Below are 15,856 nucleotides of genomic sequence, written 5' to 3' on the forward strand. Positions count from 1 at the left end.
TCCAAGGACCACCCACCTCCATCCAGGTCTAGTAAGTTGAGCATCCAAACTGCCTAGGCTCCCACAAAGCCAGTACGTGCAGTAGGATCAAAAACCCATTGCCATTGTTCTTGAGTTCTCATAAATATTTATTTATTATGTATACAATATTCTGTCTGTGTGTATGCCTAATATTCTGTCTGTGTGTATGCCTGCTGGCCAGAAGAGGGCACCAAACCTCATTACAGATGATTGTGAGCCACCATGTAGTTGCTGGGAATTGAACTCAGGACCTTTAGAAGAGCAGGCATCTTAACCGCTGAGCCATCTCTCCAGCCCCATCTTCTAATATTTTTCTTATCCTTTTTGGGCTATTCTTAGTATAAGGACTAAGAAAAAAACCCACAAGCTATTCCATTATACCTGAAGCTAAAATTCTGCTTTTAAATTTTTATTTGTTATTGTATGTGCATGATGTGTGTAAATGTATGTGCAAAGGCACACATGCATGGGTCAGAGGACAACTTTGCGGTGTTGGATCTTTCTTTCCAACTTCATGTGGGTTCTTGGGATGGAACTCAAGTCTAAAGACTTGCTTAGTAAGTTTATTTGCTGAGCCATCTCATTGGCCCTGAAATTGTGCTTTTAATTGTGGTACAATATATCAAAAGTTTAACGTTCTTTTTCTTCAATATTTTCTTTTATTATCATCAGTCTTTGGAACTATATTGAATGAGGTAATTCAGACCCAGAAAGATAAATGTCCTGGTTCTCTCTCATCTGTGGTTCCTAGCTCCAGGTCTTTTAGATGTGCATATATAGCCTCAAGTAACTAGGAAAGGAAAAAGGGACTACTACATGGGGCAGAGAGCAATAGAGAAGGGAAGAGAGGTGTAAGTAGGGTTTAAGTCATCTGAATGAGAAAAATTTAAAAAGAGGGGCTCTAGTTAGGAGGGGGAAGATGATAAATATAGAAGAAGAGTAAAGTAAGTTAGAATGTCCTGAAAAGTCATAAGAAATATAATTGGTCTATCTAAAACTACATATAATACATATAAGTTTGTATATACCATGCAGGAAAAGCTCCCTTTTGAATTGTTGGTCAGACTCCTACAACATAAGCAATTGCTATTGCCCTTGGCTGCCTCTCAGAGTTGAAGATAACTCTCTATTGCTAAAGACATAATATACTTTGGACAAAAGATGAGGGATGCAGCATCCAAGCAACGTCTTACTTGAATACCTCCTTCCTGAGGTTTAGCTTTCATAGTATAGTACTAGGAGACAATATGCAAGTCCACAATGGAGAGAAGCAACCAGTAGTCCTTATCAGGTATAATGTTTGTGAACTAAAGCAATGACCAGAGTGGGATAATATTTCTAAGGGTGCAATAGTAGCACACATACCATCGCAGTAACCAACAGCTCTCTAACTGAACTAAGATCTACTCAACAATAGTGAAATTGTACCTGGTACTGGAAACCTAGTCAGCTACCTGGGACTAGTGAAGTTATGGCACTTTATTGAGCCTCATAATTCCTACTGTTGGGAGCTGTGCAGCCTCGTCTCAGATCAGCATATGACTACCTGTTCAGTGGGTTTCCTCAGGGCAAGGCACCCGTAGAAACGGATACTTGGCAAGGACCAGGAGACAACGAGACAGTGCAAGAATTTGCAAAATTCATGCAGCTTGTAGACTCTTTTCTCTTTCATTATATTGTTGCTTCGTTAAGCAGTTTTTAGTTTTACTTTGTCAGTTACACATGAAACAGCTGTAATTTTCCCTGGAAATTTTGTTCTTTCTCAAATATTTTCCCCTAATATTCATCAGGCAAACTAATGTTTCTCAAATCTCTTATCTTGAATTACTAACTACATGCCTAAGCATGGGAACTTTTCTGACTCTAAATAGAGACAGTTAGGTGAAAAAACAATACTTGAAATACTAACCATGTCTCACACTTCTGGAAGGGAGAGTAAGGCATGTATACATAGAATAAGGAAAAAGTCCCAGGAATGCACATAGTGCCAACTGTTGAGAGTAAGTTCCCTGGACACCAAGCATATAGAATCAATGATAAAATCTGGTATGATCCAATGGAAAAAAATGCATGTAAAATGTGGGATGGAGAGATTCATCTTTACCATACACTTATACTGGTAAAGAGGTATGGTATAGTCCAATGGGAAAATAATGCCTTATCAAAGTCTGCCTTTTACAGAGAGATTAAGACATGGGACCTTCTCGAGCTATTCAGTGCAACTTGAGTCCTATGTACCTGGTGGTCAGAGTTTTTCCTTGTGCCGACACCCCTTCCCTGTGTCAGGACCTGAACCTGAGCTGAGGCTGGATCCTGGCATCTAACTATACTTTAAATATTTATCCTTATACCCACAGAAAAGTATAGTTCTTATTCAACAACAACAACAAAAAATCTCCTTGTAGAGGGTAGAAGGGCAGGGGAGAGGAAGGGAGGGAAGTCGAGAAAAATGTATAGCTTAATAAAATCAATAAAAAAATCAATAGTGAAAGATCATTATACAAAACTACAACTGTTCAAAATGCAGAACACAAGTGACTGTGTGGTACCCAGACCCAACTGATCCATCTAAAACACAACTCCAGCACACAAGGCTCGGGATCATAGTATAAACATGGTGTTAGGGGGTGGAAAGATTTTAAGAGCCACACTGCAATGTCTACTCTATGAAAACATTTTTCTAAAAACAAGTCATTTTATAAAAGCTTAAAATAAACAAAAACGCGCAAACAAAAACAATGGCCTCTTCAGTGGTTAAATTATGAGTGTTTTAAAATCTTTTTTTTTCTGGGTTCTTTTCTGTATTTTCTTTTTAATTTCCAGAAGTCAGTATGTACATGTCAGTTGGTAATCAGATAACTTACAACTTCTAAAAACTGATGAGAACCAGAACAGTGTATGTATTCAGGTAAAACTAAAGACAATTTCCCAGTTCCTAAGTGAAAAAATATTTCATACAATGAATTTCATATTTAAAAAGTTATACAAATGAAACACATATATGTATACACACATATATTACACATCTGAGTAATAAAATTTGCCCTAATCTAAATTTAAAGAATAAGGGGAGAGGATTCTGGTGGTGCATACCTGGAATTGGCACCTGGGAGGCTTGGGAAAGAGGGTCATTAAGTCTGAGTCTAGTTTGGATTGTATAGTATGACCTTAACTCATGACCAAACCAAACTGAACCAAACCAAACTAAAACTTAAAGCAGTGTTAGAGTTTCAGAGGTATGGCATTTTAGCCCTTAGGTTCATCCAGGAGTGTGCTTGCTCGCGGTTGCTCTCTCTCTCCACTACATATATATGCATGCATGCATAAATGCATTTATTATGTATGTATGTATGCATGTATACATGTGGCTTTTTGAGACAGGGTCTCAGACTATAGCTTAGGCTGGCTTGAAATTCACTAAGTAGCCTAGGCTTGCTTATAACTTACAATAATCCTACTGCCAAGCTACCATGCCTGGGGATATATTTTTTGGAACTAATATATACAAAGGTATGTAGTCCCTCCTATATAATCATGAAGTAGTAGACAGGAGTTTAAAAACAAAGGATAAGATGTGTTACATATTAGAGTATTACTCAGCAGTAAAAAACAATGACTTCCTGAATTTTGCAGGCAAATGGACGGAAATAGAAAACACTATCCTGAGTGAGGTGAGCCAGACCCAAAAAGAGGAACATGGGATGTACTCACTCATATTTGGTTTCTAGCCATGAATAGGGGACGTTGAGCCTATTATGCGTGATCCTAGAGAAGCTAATTAAGAAGGTGAACCCAAAGAAAAACATTTAGGCGATGAAAGGAGACAGAGACAAAGACCCACATTGGAGCACCGCACTGAAATCTCAAGATCCAAATCAAGAGCAGGAGACAGAGCACGAGCAAGGAACTCAGGACCGCGAGGGGTGCACCCACACACTGAGACAATGGAGATGTTCGTTCAGGAACTCACCAAGGCCAGCTGGCCTGGGTCTGAAAAAGCATGGGATAAAACCGGACTTGCTGAACATAATAGACAATGAGGTCTACTGAGAATTCAAGAACAATGGCAATGGGTTTTTGATCCTACTGCACGTACTGGCTTTGTGGGAGCCTAGGCAGTTTGGATGCTCACCTTACTAGACCTGGATGGAGCTGGGTGGTCCTTGGACTTCCCACAGGGCAGGGAACCCGGATTACTCTTAGGGATGATGAGGGAGGGGGACTTGATGGGGGAGGGGGAGGGAAATGGGAGGTGGTGGCGGGGAGAAGGCAGAAATCTTTAATAAATAAATAAATAAATAAAACAAAGGATAATGGAAAATGTGCTATTGCTAGGAATTAAATGAAATTTAAATAATTTTGTATTTAAAAATGATTAGTCTAACAAAATAAATGATAAAGCCAATGTTGGTTGGGTAGCAAAAACAGAAAGGTGTATTTTATCTTATTAATATAAAAATCAATTCTTAATTAGTTGGTTTTCTGAGGATAGTCTGCCAGTATGTTGTAAATGCTAGGAAACTAATCTTATCCTTACCCAGAATCTCTGTTCTGGAAATATACTCCAAGGAAACAATGATCTACACATTGGCATTTATAGAAGGATAAAAGCTTTGAAAACAACACAGACAATTAAAAATAAAGGAATAATTATTATAATTTTATGTAATAACATGTCTATTTCAATATGAGATGATACATATAGAAAAAGTAAGATAAACACAACAGAACACATTATGTACACTATAAAAAGTACTTAGGTGCACTAACAGATTAGAAAAGAATTTGTATTAATATTTCTGTTTAATAGTAAGTTTAATAAATTCATAAAGCAGATCATCCCATAATTAAAAATAACTGACCATGGTAGGTGGACACCTACACTCAGCACTTAAGAAACTGTGGCAGGAGGGTCACTTGAGACTAGGAATTTGAGGCTAGCTTGGGCAACATAATGAGACCTTGTCTATAGATAGATAGATAGATAGATAGATAGATAGATAGATAGATAGACAGACAGACAGATAGACAGAGGAAAAACAAGATAAAAAAGGAGCTGTCCATTAACTCCTAAGTATCTAGAACAAGGCAGAGAATTACTTAACTGTCATACTTAGTGAGGAAGCATCTCCTTTTCCTTGGTAGGAGTACAGCTGCTGCCTGATGTGTATTTAAAGCACTTTTGTTATTGTGAAAATGTTTGCAATAATAGTTTGTAGACAAGGTCTCCCTGTGTAGCATAAGCTGGGCTGAAACTTGCACCAGAGTCCAGGCTGAGATACACAATCCTCCTTTCTTAGCCTCCTTAGTGCTAATATAATTGTGGGCTTGGTCACAAGATGCTTTAAAGAGACTGCTAAGATTCTTACCTGGCAATCTACATATTTTGGAGTGAGGTACTAGGTAGTGAAGGCTTTTTTTTTTTTTTTTTTTTTTTTGGTACATGGCAGATAAGCACTCTACTATTGAGCTATATATACTTAATCAAAAATCTAATATTTACAAAACTGACCTCTTGTAGCTTGATTTAAGATTATATTAATTTCCTATTGGTACTGTAATGAACTATCACACATATAATAGCTTAAAACAGTACAAGTTTAGGCCAAAGAGATGGTTTTGGGGGTAAAGGTACATGGTGCTAAGTCTGATAACCTGAGTTGAATCTCTGGGTGGAAGGAGAGAATCAGTTCTTGCAGGTTGTCATCTGACCTTCATAAATGCATTGTGGCATGAGAACACACACACACACTCTAAAATGAATAAATAAATGTAATTTAAAAGTTTAGAAAAAAACAACACAAATCCTTATTAGTACTAGAGATTAGTAGTGCAAAATTAGCATTACAGAGTTAAAATAAAACCTAAGTATCCAGGGAGAAATCCATTTACTGGCATTTTCAGTTTCTACATTTCAGGATCTAGATATTAATATTCCATTTCTCACAGCTCCATCACTCCCATCTCCTGCTTCTGTCATCAAAATTCCTACTTCTATTTTCTGATCTTTCTCTTGATTCCCTTTTAAAAAGATATGTGTGATTACATTTAGAGCCCACTTGAGTAATTGAGATTTGAGGAATATTCTTCCATATCTGAAAATCCTTAATTATGTTTGCTAAGTCTTCATTGACACATAACATAATGCTCATAGGTTTCCTGGATTATGAATGGATGTCTGGGGTGAGACATTACTCATAGTTCCACAGTCCACCCTTGGGCCCTGAGTATACACATTCCTTCCGTATGGAAAATACATTTATCCCACCTCAGCATCTCTTAAACTCTTTAACATATATCACTGAATCAAATTCAATATCTTCCCAACATCATCACCCCCAAAGTCCAAATAGGCTTTAATGAGATATGAATGAGAATCTGGGTATATGCTATCCTGGGACAAGATTCCTTTCCATTCCATTTATATTCTGTTTCATTCCATTCAATTCTAGTTAGAAAATACAATTTCTGCTCCTCAAATACAGTAGCAGGACAGGATTGATTACATATGATGGGCATTCCCATCATAAAAAAAGAGAAAATGGAAGGAAGAAAAGAGTTAGCAGTACCAAAAAATTCTGAGACCCAAGTAGGCATGTCATTAGATTTCAAGGTTTAGCAGTAGTCCTCTGTAGCTTGATGGTCCCCTGTCTGAGCCGAAGTTCCACCCTCACGGCCCAAGAGTCCTCCCTTTGAGTTAACCTCCTTTTCACTTGACAAGCAGCATGTGCTTGCAGCTGAGCAGTTGCATCAGTCTGCTTCCCCGCTGCAGAACTCTGGAAATCCAAAGGACTGCTTTCAGCTTGTCCTGTGCTTGTCATCTGTCTTTCAGTCTAAGCTGGAGTATTTCTGCTGGTACAGGTAGAATATTCTTTATCCTAAATGCTTGGAACCTGAGGTACTTTACATTTTAAAATGGGAATGCTCATATATACTTTACTGGATGAGCAAGCCATCATTTACCTAAAGTCTTAAATTCTGAATGTAGTCCAAAGTCCTAAATTTAGAATTCAAACATCAGAATAAGGTATAACTGTGGTTGGTTCCATCTGGAGAGAATTCATTCCTTGACAATCCTGACTTCAAAAGGCTGTGGAAATTCCTTGGTAATCCTCATAGCACTACAACCCTAATTTGTTGGTTTGAATGAGAATGGCCCCCAAAGATTTGAAGGTTTGGTGACCAGGGAGTGGCACTCTTTGAAAGGACTAAGAGAGGTGGCCTTGTTAGAAAAAGTGCATTACTGGGAGTGGGCTTTGAGGTTTAAAAAGTCCAAGCCAGGTCCAGTGACTCTGCCTTCCTGCTGCCTGTGGATCCTGTTGTAGAACTCTCAGCTCTTTCTCCAGCACAGTGTCTGCCAAGCATGCCATCACGCTTCTCACCATGATGATAATGGACTAAACCTCTGAAACTGTCAACCAGCCCTGGTGAAATATTTTCTTTTATAAGAGTTGTTGTGATCATGCTGTTTCTTTCCAGCAATAGAACAGTGATCAAGACAGCAGCTGGTACCTGGGACTGTGATACTGCTATGACAGGCTTGACCATGCTGCTCACTGGTGGAATATACTTTGGATTAGGAAAGCAGTTAAACACTTTAGTCAGGGCTCAATGGGCCATATTAATAGTCAATTGTGAGCCGGGCGGTGGTGGCGCACGCCTTTAATCCCAGCACTTGGGAGGCAGAGGCAGGCGGATCTCTGTGAGTTCGAGACCAGCCTGGTCTACAAGAGCTAGTTCCAGGACAGGCTCCAAAACCACAGAGAAACCCTGTCTCGAAAAACCAAAAAAAAAAAAAAAAATAGTCAATTGTGGTACAGGATTTGCTGAAGGAGGTGGAGGCAGAAGGATCACAAGTTTGAGGCCAGCCTGGACTTGGCACCATGGACTACCACTCACCAAGGCTGCCCTGGACTTAGCACCACGGACTACCACTCACCAAGGCTGCCCTGGGTGTAGTTGTTACTGAATGTCAGATCCAGAAATAACAGAGACTAACACTGAGCCTCAGATATGGCGGGCTGACTATACTGGACTATGTCTTTCATAGAAAGGCCAACACTTTGTTGTTACTAGAGTAAATACTTATTGTGATTATCGATTTGCCTTTCTTGCATGTATTGCTTCTGCTAAAACCACCATCCATGGACTTACAGAATGCCTTATCCGTGGTATTCCACACAGTACCACTTCTGACCAAGAAAGTCACTTCACAGTCAGAGAAGTGTGAAAGTGGGCCCACAATAATGGAAGGCACTACTGGTCTTACCATGTTCCCACAATCCAGAAGCAGCTGGACTGATAGGAAAATGAAATGGCTTTTTGAAGACACAGTTACAGTGCCAATTAAGCCACAGAAATATCAAGAGTTGGAACAGGGTTTTCCAGAAGGTGGTATATGCTTTGAATTAACATCCAAATTATGGTATTGTTTCTCCCATAACAAGGATCCATAGGTCCAGGAATCAAGGGATGGAAAACTGTAGTGGGGAGCTGCGGGCCTCTTCCCACAGCCCGGCTCCAGTATGGTTAGCTTTATACCCGAAATAACAACACACGCATTGTATTCTTTTAAACACTGCTTGACCCATTTCTGTTCATATGTGTAGCACCCAAGGTGCACTTACCGGGGAAGATTCTAGCCTACGTCCATCCTGGGTTGGAGTTTCATCGCGTCTGCTCTAGAGAGGAGAGCATGGCGTCTGTCTCTGAGAGGAGCTGCCTTGCATCTGAGCTCACTTCCTCTTCCTCCCAGCATTCTATTCTGTCTACTCCACCCACCTAAAGGATGGCCTCTCAAATGGGCCAAGGCAGTTTGTTTATTGACAAATGACCTTCCTCCATCAGAAAACAGAATAGTTCTACTCACTATTACCACTACTGATCCACTAGGAAAGTTTTTGCTCCCTGTTCCTATAACCTTTAGTTCTGTTGGCCTAGAAGTTTTGATTCCACAGAAAGGAGAGTGAACATTATTGAACTGGAAGTTCAGACTCCCCTCTGGACACTCTGGACTTCTGATGACCTTAAACCAACAGGCTAAGTGTTAGGAGGGGTGATTGATCCAGATTACTAAGGGGGCATTGGATTGCTGCTCCACAATGGAGGTAAGAAAGATTGTGTGTGGAGTCCAGGAGATCCTTATGGTGTTTCTTGGTGCTATTATGTCCTGTGATGTTATTGGGAAACTACAACCACTTAATATAGGTAGGATGACAAAGGGTACAGGACCACTCAGGAATAATGGTATGGGTCACTCCTCTAGGAAAAGAGCCAAGACCTGCTGAGATGCTTGCTGAGGGTAGAGGAAATACAGAAGGTATAGGAGAGGAAGGTAGCTATAAATACCAGCTAAGAATACACAAACAGTTGCATAAATGAGGATTATAATTGGCATTTCTGTCATAGTTCATTAGGAATGCATTTGTAAAGGTATTTGTGTTTTCTTTCCTCAATTTCTTTATCAGATAGTCTAACAACAATTAAGAGAATGTCAATGTTTATCACATTTAAGTTTGAGATAATAAAAGGATATCCCTTGAGTGCCATTGTCATCTATGCTAAATCTCCATTTGCAGTTGTACGAGGGTAGTCATATTATGTTGAGCATTATTATGACCTGGTTAAACAGAATAAGTTTGTGGATGTACGTAGGGTAGTTATATCATACTAGGCATAATTACGACCTGGTTATTGTTTTTCATTTGGAAATTAATCATGACATACGGAGATATGATTGCTTGTCAAGTTGACAAGGGGTGGACTTGTGATGGCTACTACATCTGGAATTAAGTAAAACCCCCAAAATGGCTGGGCACACCTGTGAGGAATTTTTGCTTAAACATCTGAAGCAGGAAGATTCACTTCTAATCTTCATCTTTGAGGTGGGAAGGCAAACCTTTAATCCAGATTCCAGATCTTTTGAGGTGGGAAGACTCACCTTTAATTGGAGCTATACCTTCTGCTGGAAGCTTCTATACAAGCATCTCTGTTTGCCTGCTTACTCTCACCCTCACTAGCAAGTTCATTCCTTCACTGGCATTAGAACCTACTTCTTTGAGATTCTGTTGCATACTGAAGACCAGCTGAGATGCCCAGCCTTATGAATAAAAAACTACTGGATTCTTGACCTTCCATTCATAGGCACCCATTGTTAGACTAGCTGGACCACAGCCTGTAAGTCAGTCTAATAAATCCCACATATCTATTCATTCATTAGTTCATATATTCATTAATTCACTCTGTAAGTTCTGTTATTCTAGAGAACCCTGACTAATATACTCAGTCTTTTATTTCTGTTATATCAAAGCTAATTCTGTAACCCAATCTGTCCCTATGATTGCATTTGGAGTTTACCTCAATAATCTAGAGTAACAGTTTCATCTCAAGTTTCTTAATTTAACTATACCTGCCATTTTTTTTGCCATATAAAGTAATGTTCATAGGTACTAGAGACCAGTACCTGAAGTTCAGAAATGTTGCATTGTCTTATTTTTTTACTCCCAGCCCTTGAATCACTTTCAGTTAACAGTGTTGCAATTTGTTTAATGCAAAAATTCCATCATTAAATTTAATAAAATAATAACTATTTACAAAATATATTAAGGAATTATTATAATAATTAGTTTACTACATGAAAAAGTAAAAAAGGCCTAAAACAAGTTCCTTGATCACTACTCTACATTAAATTAGCATGTATTCAAAATAGAAATACAGGTTCTAAGAAAGAGGTAGTCAAATATACATTTAGAATAAGGATATAATATTATCTAAAAACAAGTATGTGCTACATGACAAAGTATGTATAAAGTACATCTAAAATTATCACCTCAAAAATGATGGGTTCAGCAACTTGAATTCCAGAGATTAAATTCCTTTTTGGATCCAATTAAAGTAGCAGGTTACTAGAAAGAAACCAGCCAGCATCACATAACACTTTAATTCTAGTAGGCTGACCAACCTCCTTACCTAGACTGGAATAAATGTGGCTGAGAATACGAGCAGGTTGTACTCTGATAGGGTACACCTCGGCAATGGTCTCCACATCAATTCCTTTGTCCTTTAAAATGGCCTTGATTTCTTCTGTTTCAGCTAGAATAGACACTATAGGAAAGAAAGATGAAGTTAACAGAAGGTTTTTGTTCAGTAGAAACTTTAAAAATATTTCTTAGATTTATTTCATGTGTATGAGTATTTTTGCCTATATGTATGTCTGTCCATGCATCGTATGCTACCCTGGTGCCAATGGAGGTCAGAAGAGGGTATTGGATCCCCTAAAATTGGAGTTATGAACAGTTATAAGCCACCATGTGGATCCTGGGAAGTGAACCTGGTCCCGGTAGGGACCCTGGAAGAACAAGTGCTTCCAATATTTAAGCTGAGCCATCTCTTCAGACCCTTAAAAATATTTTTCAAGTGCATAATTTCTTTTAGAGTTGGAAATTATTGCTAAGGAGTTCTGATTAATCAGTAATTATTCTAGATTAAAATATTACATAAATGGGAAAGTAATAACACGACTAAAGACTTGCATTGGCATCTCATCCAGAGGGCCCAGGGTCAGTCCCCAGTACCCACATGATAGCTCACAAACTTCTTTAACTCCAGTTCCAAAAGATCTGATTCCCTCTTTGGGACTCCACAGGCACCAGACACTCACATACATCCAGGCAAAATATGCCCATATGCATAAGTGTTTTAGAGTTGATAGGAATGTTGGCAAACCTACACAGACTTCAATGTTATAGTATGAAAGATCTTACCAAGCAGTAAAAGACATGAAAATGGAAAAGTAGATAGGGGTTAGGCTAATCATGGAAGAATAGGTGTTATTTTAAGGTTTTGCATATTATTGTTGGGAACTGTTTCCCAAGCTGTATTCTATAGAACTGCAGGGTTCTATTGGGAGCAATAGAGTTGTTTACAGGAACAGAAGGAGTTAAAGGAAAAGCAAGCAAATAACCTTTTGAGATACTAGGAGTACATTCAACTCAAGCAACTAAATTCTTGTTTATATTTATAAAATATTTAGAGTCAAATGTCAGATGCTAGGGATATATACAAAGACACCATGAGTCCTGATGGAGGGCAGAAAGGAGTTAATCTGAGAGAGGTGATGGTAAAAATAAGGGAGAAACTGTTTCAGATTAAAGAGACAGCATGTACAAAGTTACAAAAAGTTAGCTTTTATTGTTTTGCTTCCTGTTGTGCTAGGGAATGAATCCAGGCCTTCACAGAACAGTCAGCCACTTGTACCACTGAGTTAAACCCACAGCTCTGAAAATTCCTTTGTAATAGGAATGGAGTGTGGGGGAACAGTGGTGAGAAATGAAGTAAAATACAAGATCCAGTGTTAGATCACATAGAGTCCTTGTAAGCCATACCGAGAGAGCTAAGATAGGAAGCCCCTGCAGAGTTGTACCTTAAAAAGAATACACTCAATAATTAAAGAATGAACGGACATTTCTTTGTGTGGTCTACAGTAATTTTTAAAAGAATCAAAAGAATGAACTGACAGACATTACTGGGCCTCGACGGAAGGCAAACATCAGTTCAAAATTAATGTAATGTAAGGAGGAGATGTTGATAACTTAAATTAATAGTAAGCTATTGGAATTGTCAAAAACAGGATGGATTTCAGAATGACTAGAGAAGTAAAAAATCTAGAACTTGTTATATAAATACAGAATATCAGAGAAGAATAAATATGAATTGAAAGTGTTCATTTGTGTACCTGGGAGTATCATGTGCCATTTAATGATAGAGGTGCAGAAGGAATCATAGGCCTAGATGATGCAGTAGGAGGAACCAGCTGATCAAATTTAGTTATGTTTAGTCTACAGTGCATGGAAACATGTGGGACTGTCAGAAGACATTAGAAACAGATGAGATGGGACAAAAATATATTATCAAGAGAAGAGGACCCAGAATATAACTTTGAGAAAATTCAGGACTAGATAGATAGCAAAGTCTGGGGAAAAGGATAAGTTCTTGTCTTATAGCTTAAATTTTCTTTCTAGCTCAGGAAGTAGGGTCATCATGTGAAAGTAAAGGAAGACTGAAGAAGGTGGGGAATATGACCAATTATTCGGAGCAAGACAAGTGGTAGGCTATGGACAGAATTCCCAGCAATACCAATAGTTCAAGGGAAAAGGAAGAAAAGAAAGTCCAGAATAAGGTAGAAAAGTACTTAAAACATGTTGAAGGAGATATACAAAAGCATAACATGGACACTCTGGAAATTCAGTTTCTAGAAAGATAAATAACAAGTTGATCTAAAAGATCTGCTAATATACTGATTATAAAATATCTATTAATACTGATAAAACCAAGCAAGAAAATTTTCAGAGTATTAAACCAGGCTCTAAAGGACTGGAGAATTAATGGACTATGAAGAGACAGAAATATCAATGTGAAAAGAAGCCACAAATGACAGCCAGATGGAGATTAACATAGTAGATAACGAAACTGGATTGGGGAAGTCTTAATATTTCAAAAAAGATTGTTTGTAAAGAAGAATATAGGATGAAGCACCAACAGGGAAATTTGTATTGAATAAGAGAGCACCTTTTTCTGAGACTAGAAAAAAGAAAGCAAGGATGGGTAAGAATGCTGGGGGTGGGAAGTGTTGGGAAATTGAAAAAAAAAACATCAGAATATTAGAATAATCAGGCATGAAGTATCAGTCCAAATATTAGGCTGAAAACAGGGCACAGCTGAACAAAATCGAGTACTTTGTTATACTGGCTGTGAATAAAGAAAATACTGACTAAAGATAAGAACAAAGACTAACAAACCAGAAGCTGAGTTGGGAACCATGGTTGTTCAATGCCACCACTCTGCTCATCATGTGCTTTTCCCTTACAATATCTTTTAGTAGGTATAGGATAAGAAAGTGTAGACTACATGATTGCTCTAGAACTATAACACTCTGGGAGATACAGCAGAAGTATGAGGCAGCAGTAATTGGAATAGTTAGATGATCAAAATATTGAGATGATCTTTAGGTAGAAAGCTGAGATGCATTGTTAGCAGAACACAAGAATACCTATAAGGTCCAAAATTTGACCTGTGGTGTGTGTGGTGGTTTGAATGAGAAGGGCCCCAGGGGCCTTATTTAAATGCTTAGTCTCCATTAGTGGAAACATTTGGGAAGGATTAAGAGGTATGGCCTTTTTGAAGAAAGTGTGTCAGTGGAAGTAGCAAAAGTCCATGTCATTCTCAGCTAGTTCTCTCTCTTTCTGCCATCTATCTGTTGATAAGGATGTATGTTCTCAGCTCCAGCATCATGCCTGACTGCCTGTTGTCATGCTCTCTACTGTGATGCTCATGAACTCTAACCTTCTGGAAGTGTAAGCCCCAAATTAAATGATTTCTTTTATAAACTGCCTTAGTCATGGTGTTTGGTCATAAGAGCAAAGGGAAAAGTAACTAGAATGGGGTAACAAACATAGAGGTACAGAGAAAGGGTTCTAGAGTCATGATATTCAAAATTTTTAAGGTTAAAAATAGTATATTAAATCCATACCAATGCTGAAATCTAGTTTTATGACAGTATTTGGGGAAGAGAAAGAAGGCTGTGAATTGAACCTCAAAGTTATAAACTATGAATTAGAACAAAGAGAAAATCAGTACAGCTAGAAGGTTTAAACCTTAAAGGAAAACATACCTTCCCCTGGGGAATGAAGAATAATGGTTGAAGTCCAATTTCTGTCTCTGGGTTTTTATTATTCATGTTACACTTTATAAAACATTTGCTAGAAACACTGAGAAGCAAAGACTACCTATATGATTACACAGAGTGTCAAGTATAAGACGCTTTAGAAAACATGTTGGATTTTCCATTCAGAATCAACCTGAAAGTCAAATGACTAGGAATATCTTAAGAAGATTTACAGCAGGACACACCATATTCAAGAGTGATGTTGGAGAGTGAAAATTCACATCAAGATGTCTACTCTCACAAACAAGGACGATGGTTAATATTTTCAAAAGAAACAAGAAAGGTAAAAATATTGACCTTTTCCGGGAGAGGTAAAAGGATGGGAGGATGACAAAAGAGGCCAGCTTTGTGTCCATAATATAAAGATTATTCACAGATATTAGACTAGGATAGTTGTCCTTTGAGAAAGGGTCCCTGTGGTTTTGAATCAAAATGGCCCCCACAGGCTCACAGGCATTATTTGAAAGGATTAGGATGTGTGGACTTTGTTGGACTGCCTGTTGGAGGAAGTGTGTCACTTGGGGTAGGCTTTAAGATTTCAGAAGCCCAAGCCAGAGTCAGTGGCTCACTCCCTTTTCTTGCAGCCTGCTGATTCCAATATAGAACTCTCAGCTACCTCTCCAGCACTATGTCTGCCTGTGTGCTACCATGCTTCTCACCAGGATAATGGACGAAACCTTTGAAGTATAAGCCAGTTCCAATTAAATGTTTTTCCTTTAGAAGGATTGCTATGGTTGTGGTGTCTCTTCACAGCAATAGAAACCCTAAGACAGTCTGGTTATGTATCCTTGGCTGTCCTGGAACTCTTTTTTTTTTTTTTTTTTTTTTTTTGGTTTTTCGAGAGAGGGTTTCTCTGTGGTTTTGGAGCCTGTCCTGGAACTAGCTCTGTAGACCAGGCTGGTCTCGAACTCACAGAGATCCGCCTGCCTCTGCCTCCCAAGTGCTGGGATTAAATGCGTGCGCCACCACAGCCCAGCTGGAACTCTTGATATGGAACAAGCTACTACTGAACTCACAGTGATTTGCCTGTCTTTGGTTCCCAAGTGCTGTGATTAAACACATGTACTACCACACACACCCAAAGACTTGGATTTCTTAATGTTTAGAGTATTT

General features: G+C 38.6%; 1 protein-coding gene across 3 annotated transcripts in view; it reads right to left on the bottom strand.

Moving 5' to 3' along the window:
* Positions 1-15,856, bottom strand: part of Phka1 (phosphorylase kinase regulatory subunit alpha 1) — a 138,444-nt gene that overhangs the window by 58,329 nt on the left and 64,259 nt on the right. For all 3 annotated transcript variants that reach the window (XM_057759383.1, XM_057759382.1, XM_057759381.1), the window contains exon 14: positions 10,990-11,124. In XM_057759383.1, the coding sequence (XP_057615366.1) occupies positions 10,990-11,124 (135 nt within the window). The remainder of the gene's footprint in view (positions 1-10,989; positions 11,125-15,856) is intronic.

Source organism: Chionomys nivalis, chromosome X, assembly GCF_950005125.1.
Source record: "Chionomys nivalis chromosome X, mChiNiv1.1, whole genome shotgun sequence".
Taxonomy (NCBI): domain Eukaryota; kingdom Metazoa; phylum Chordata; class Mammalia; order Rodentia; family Cricetidae; genus Chionomys; species Chionomys nivalis.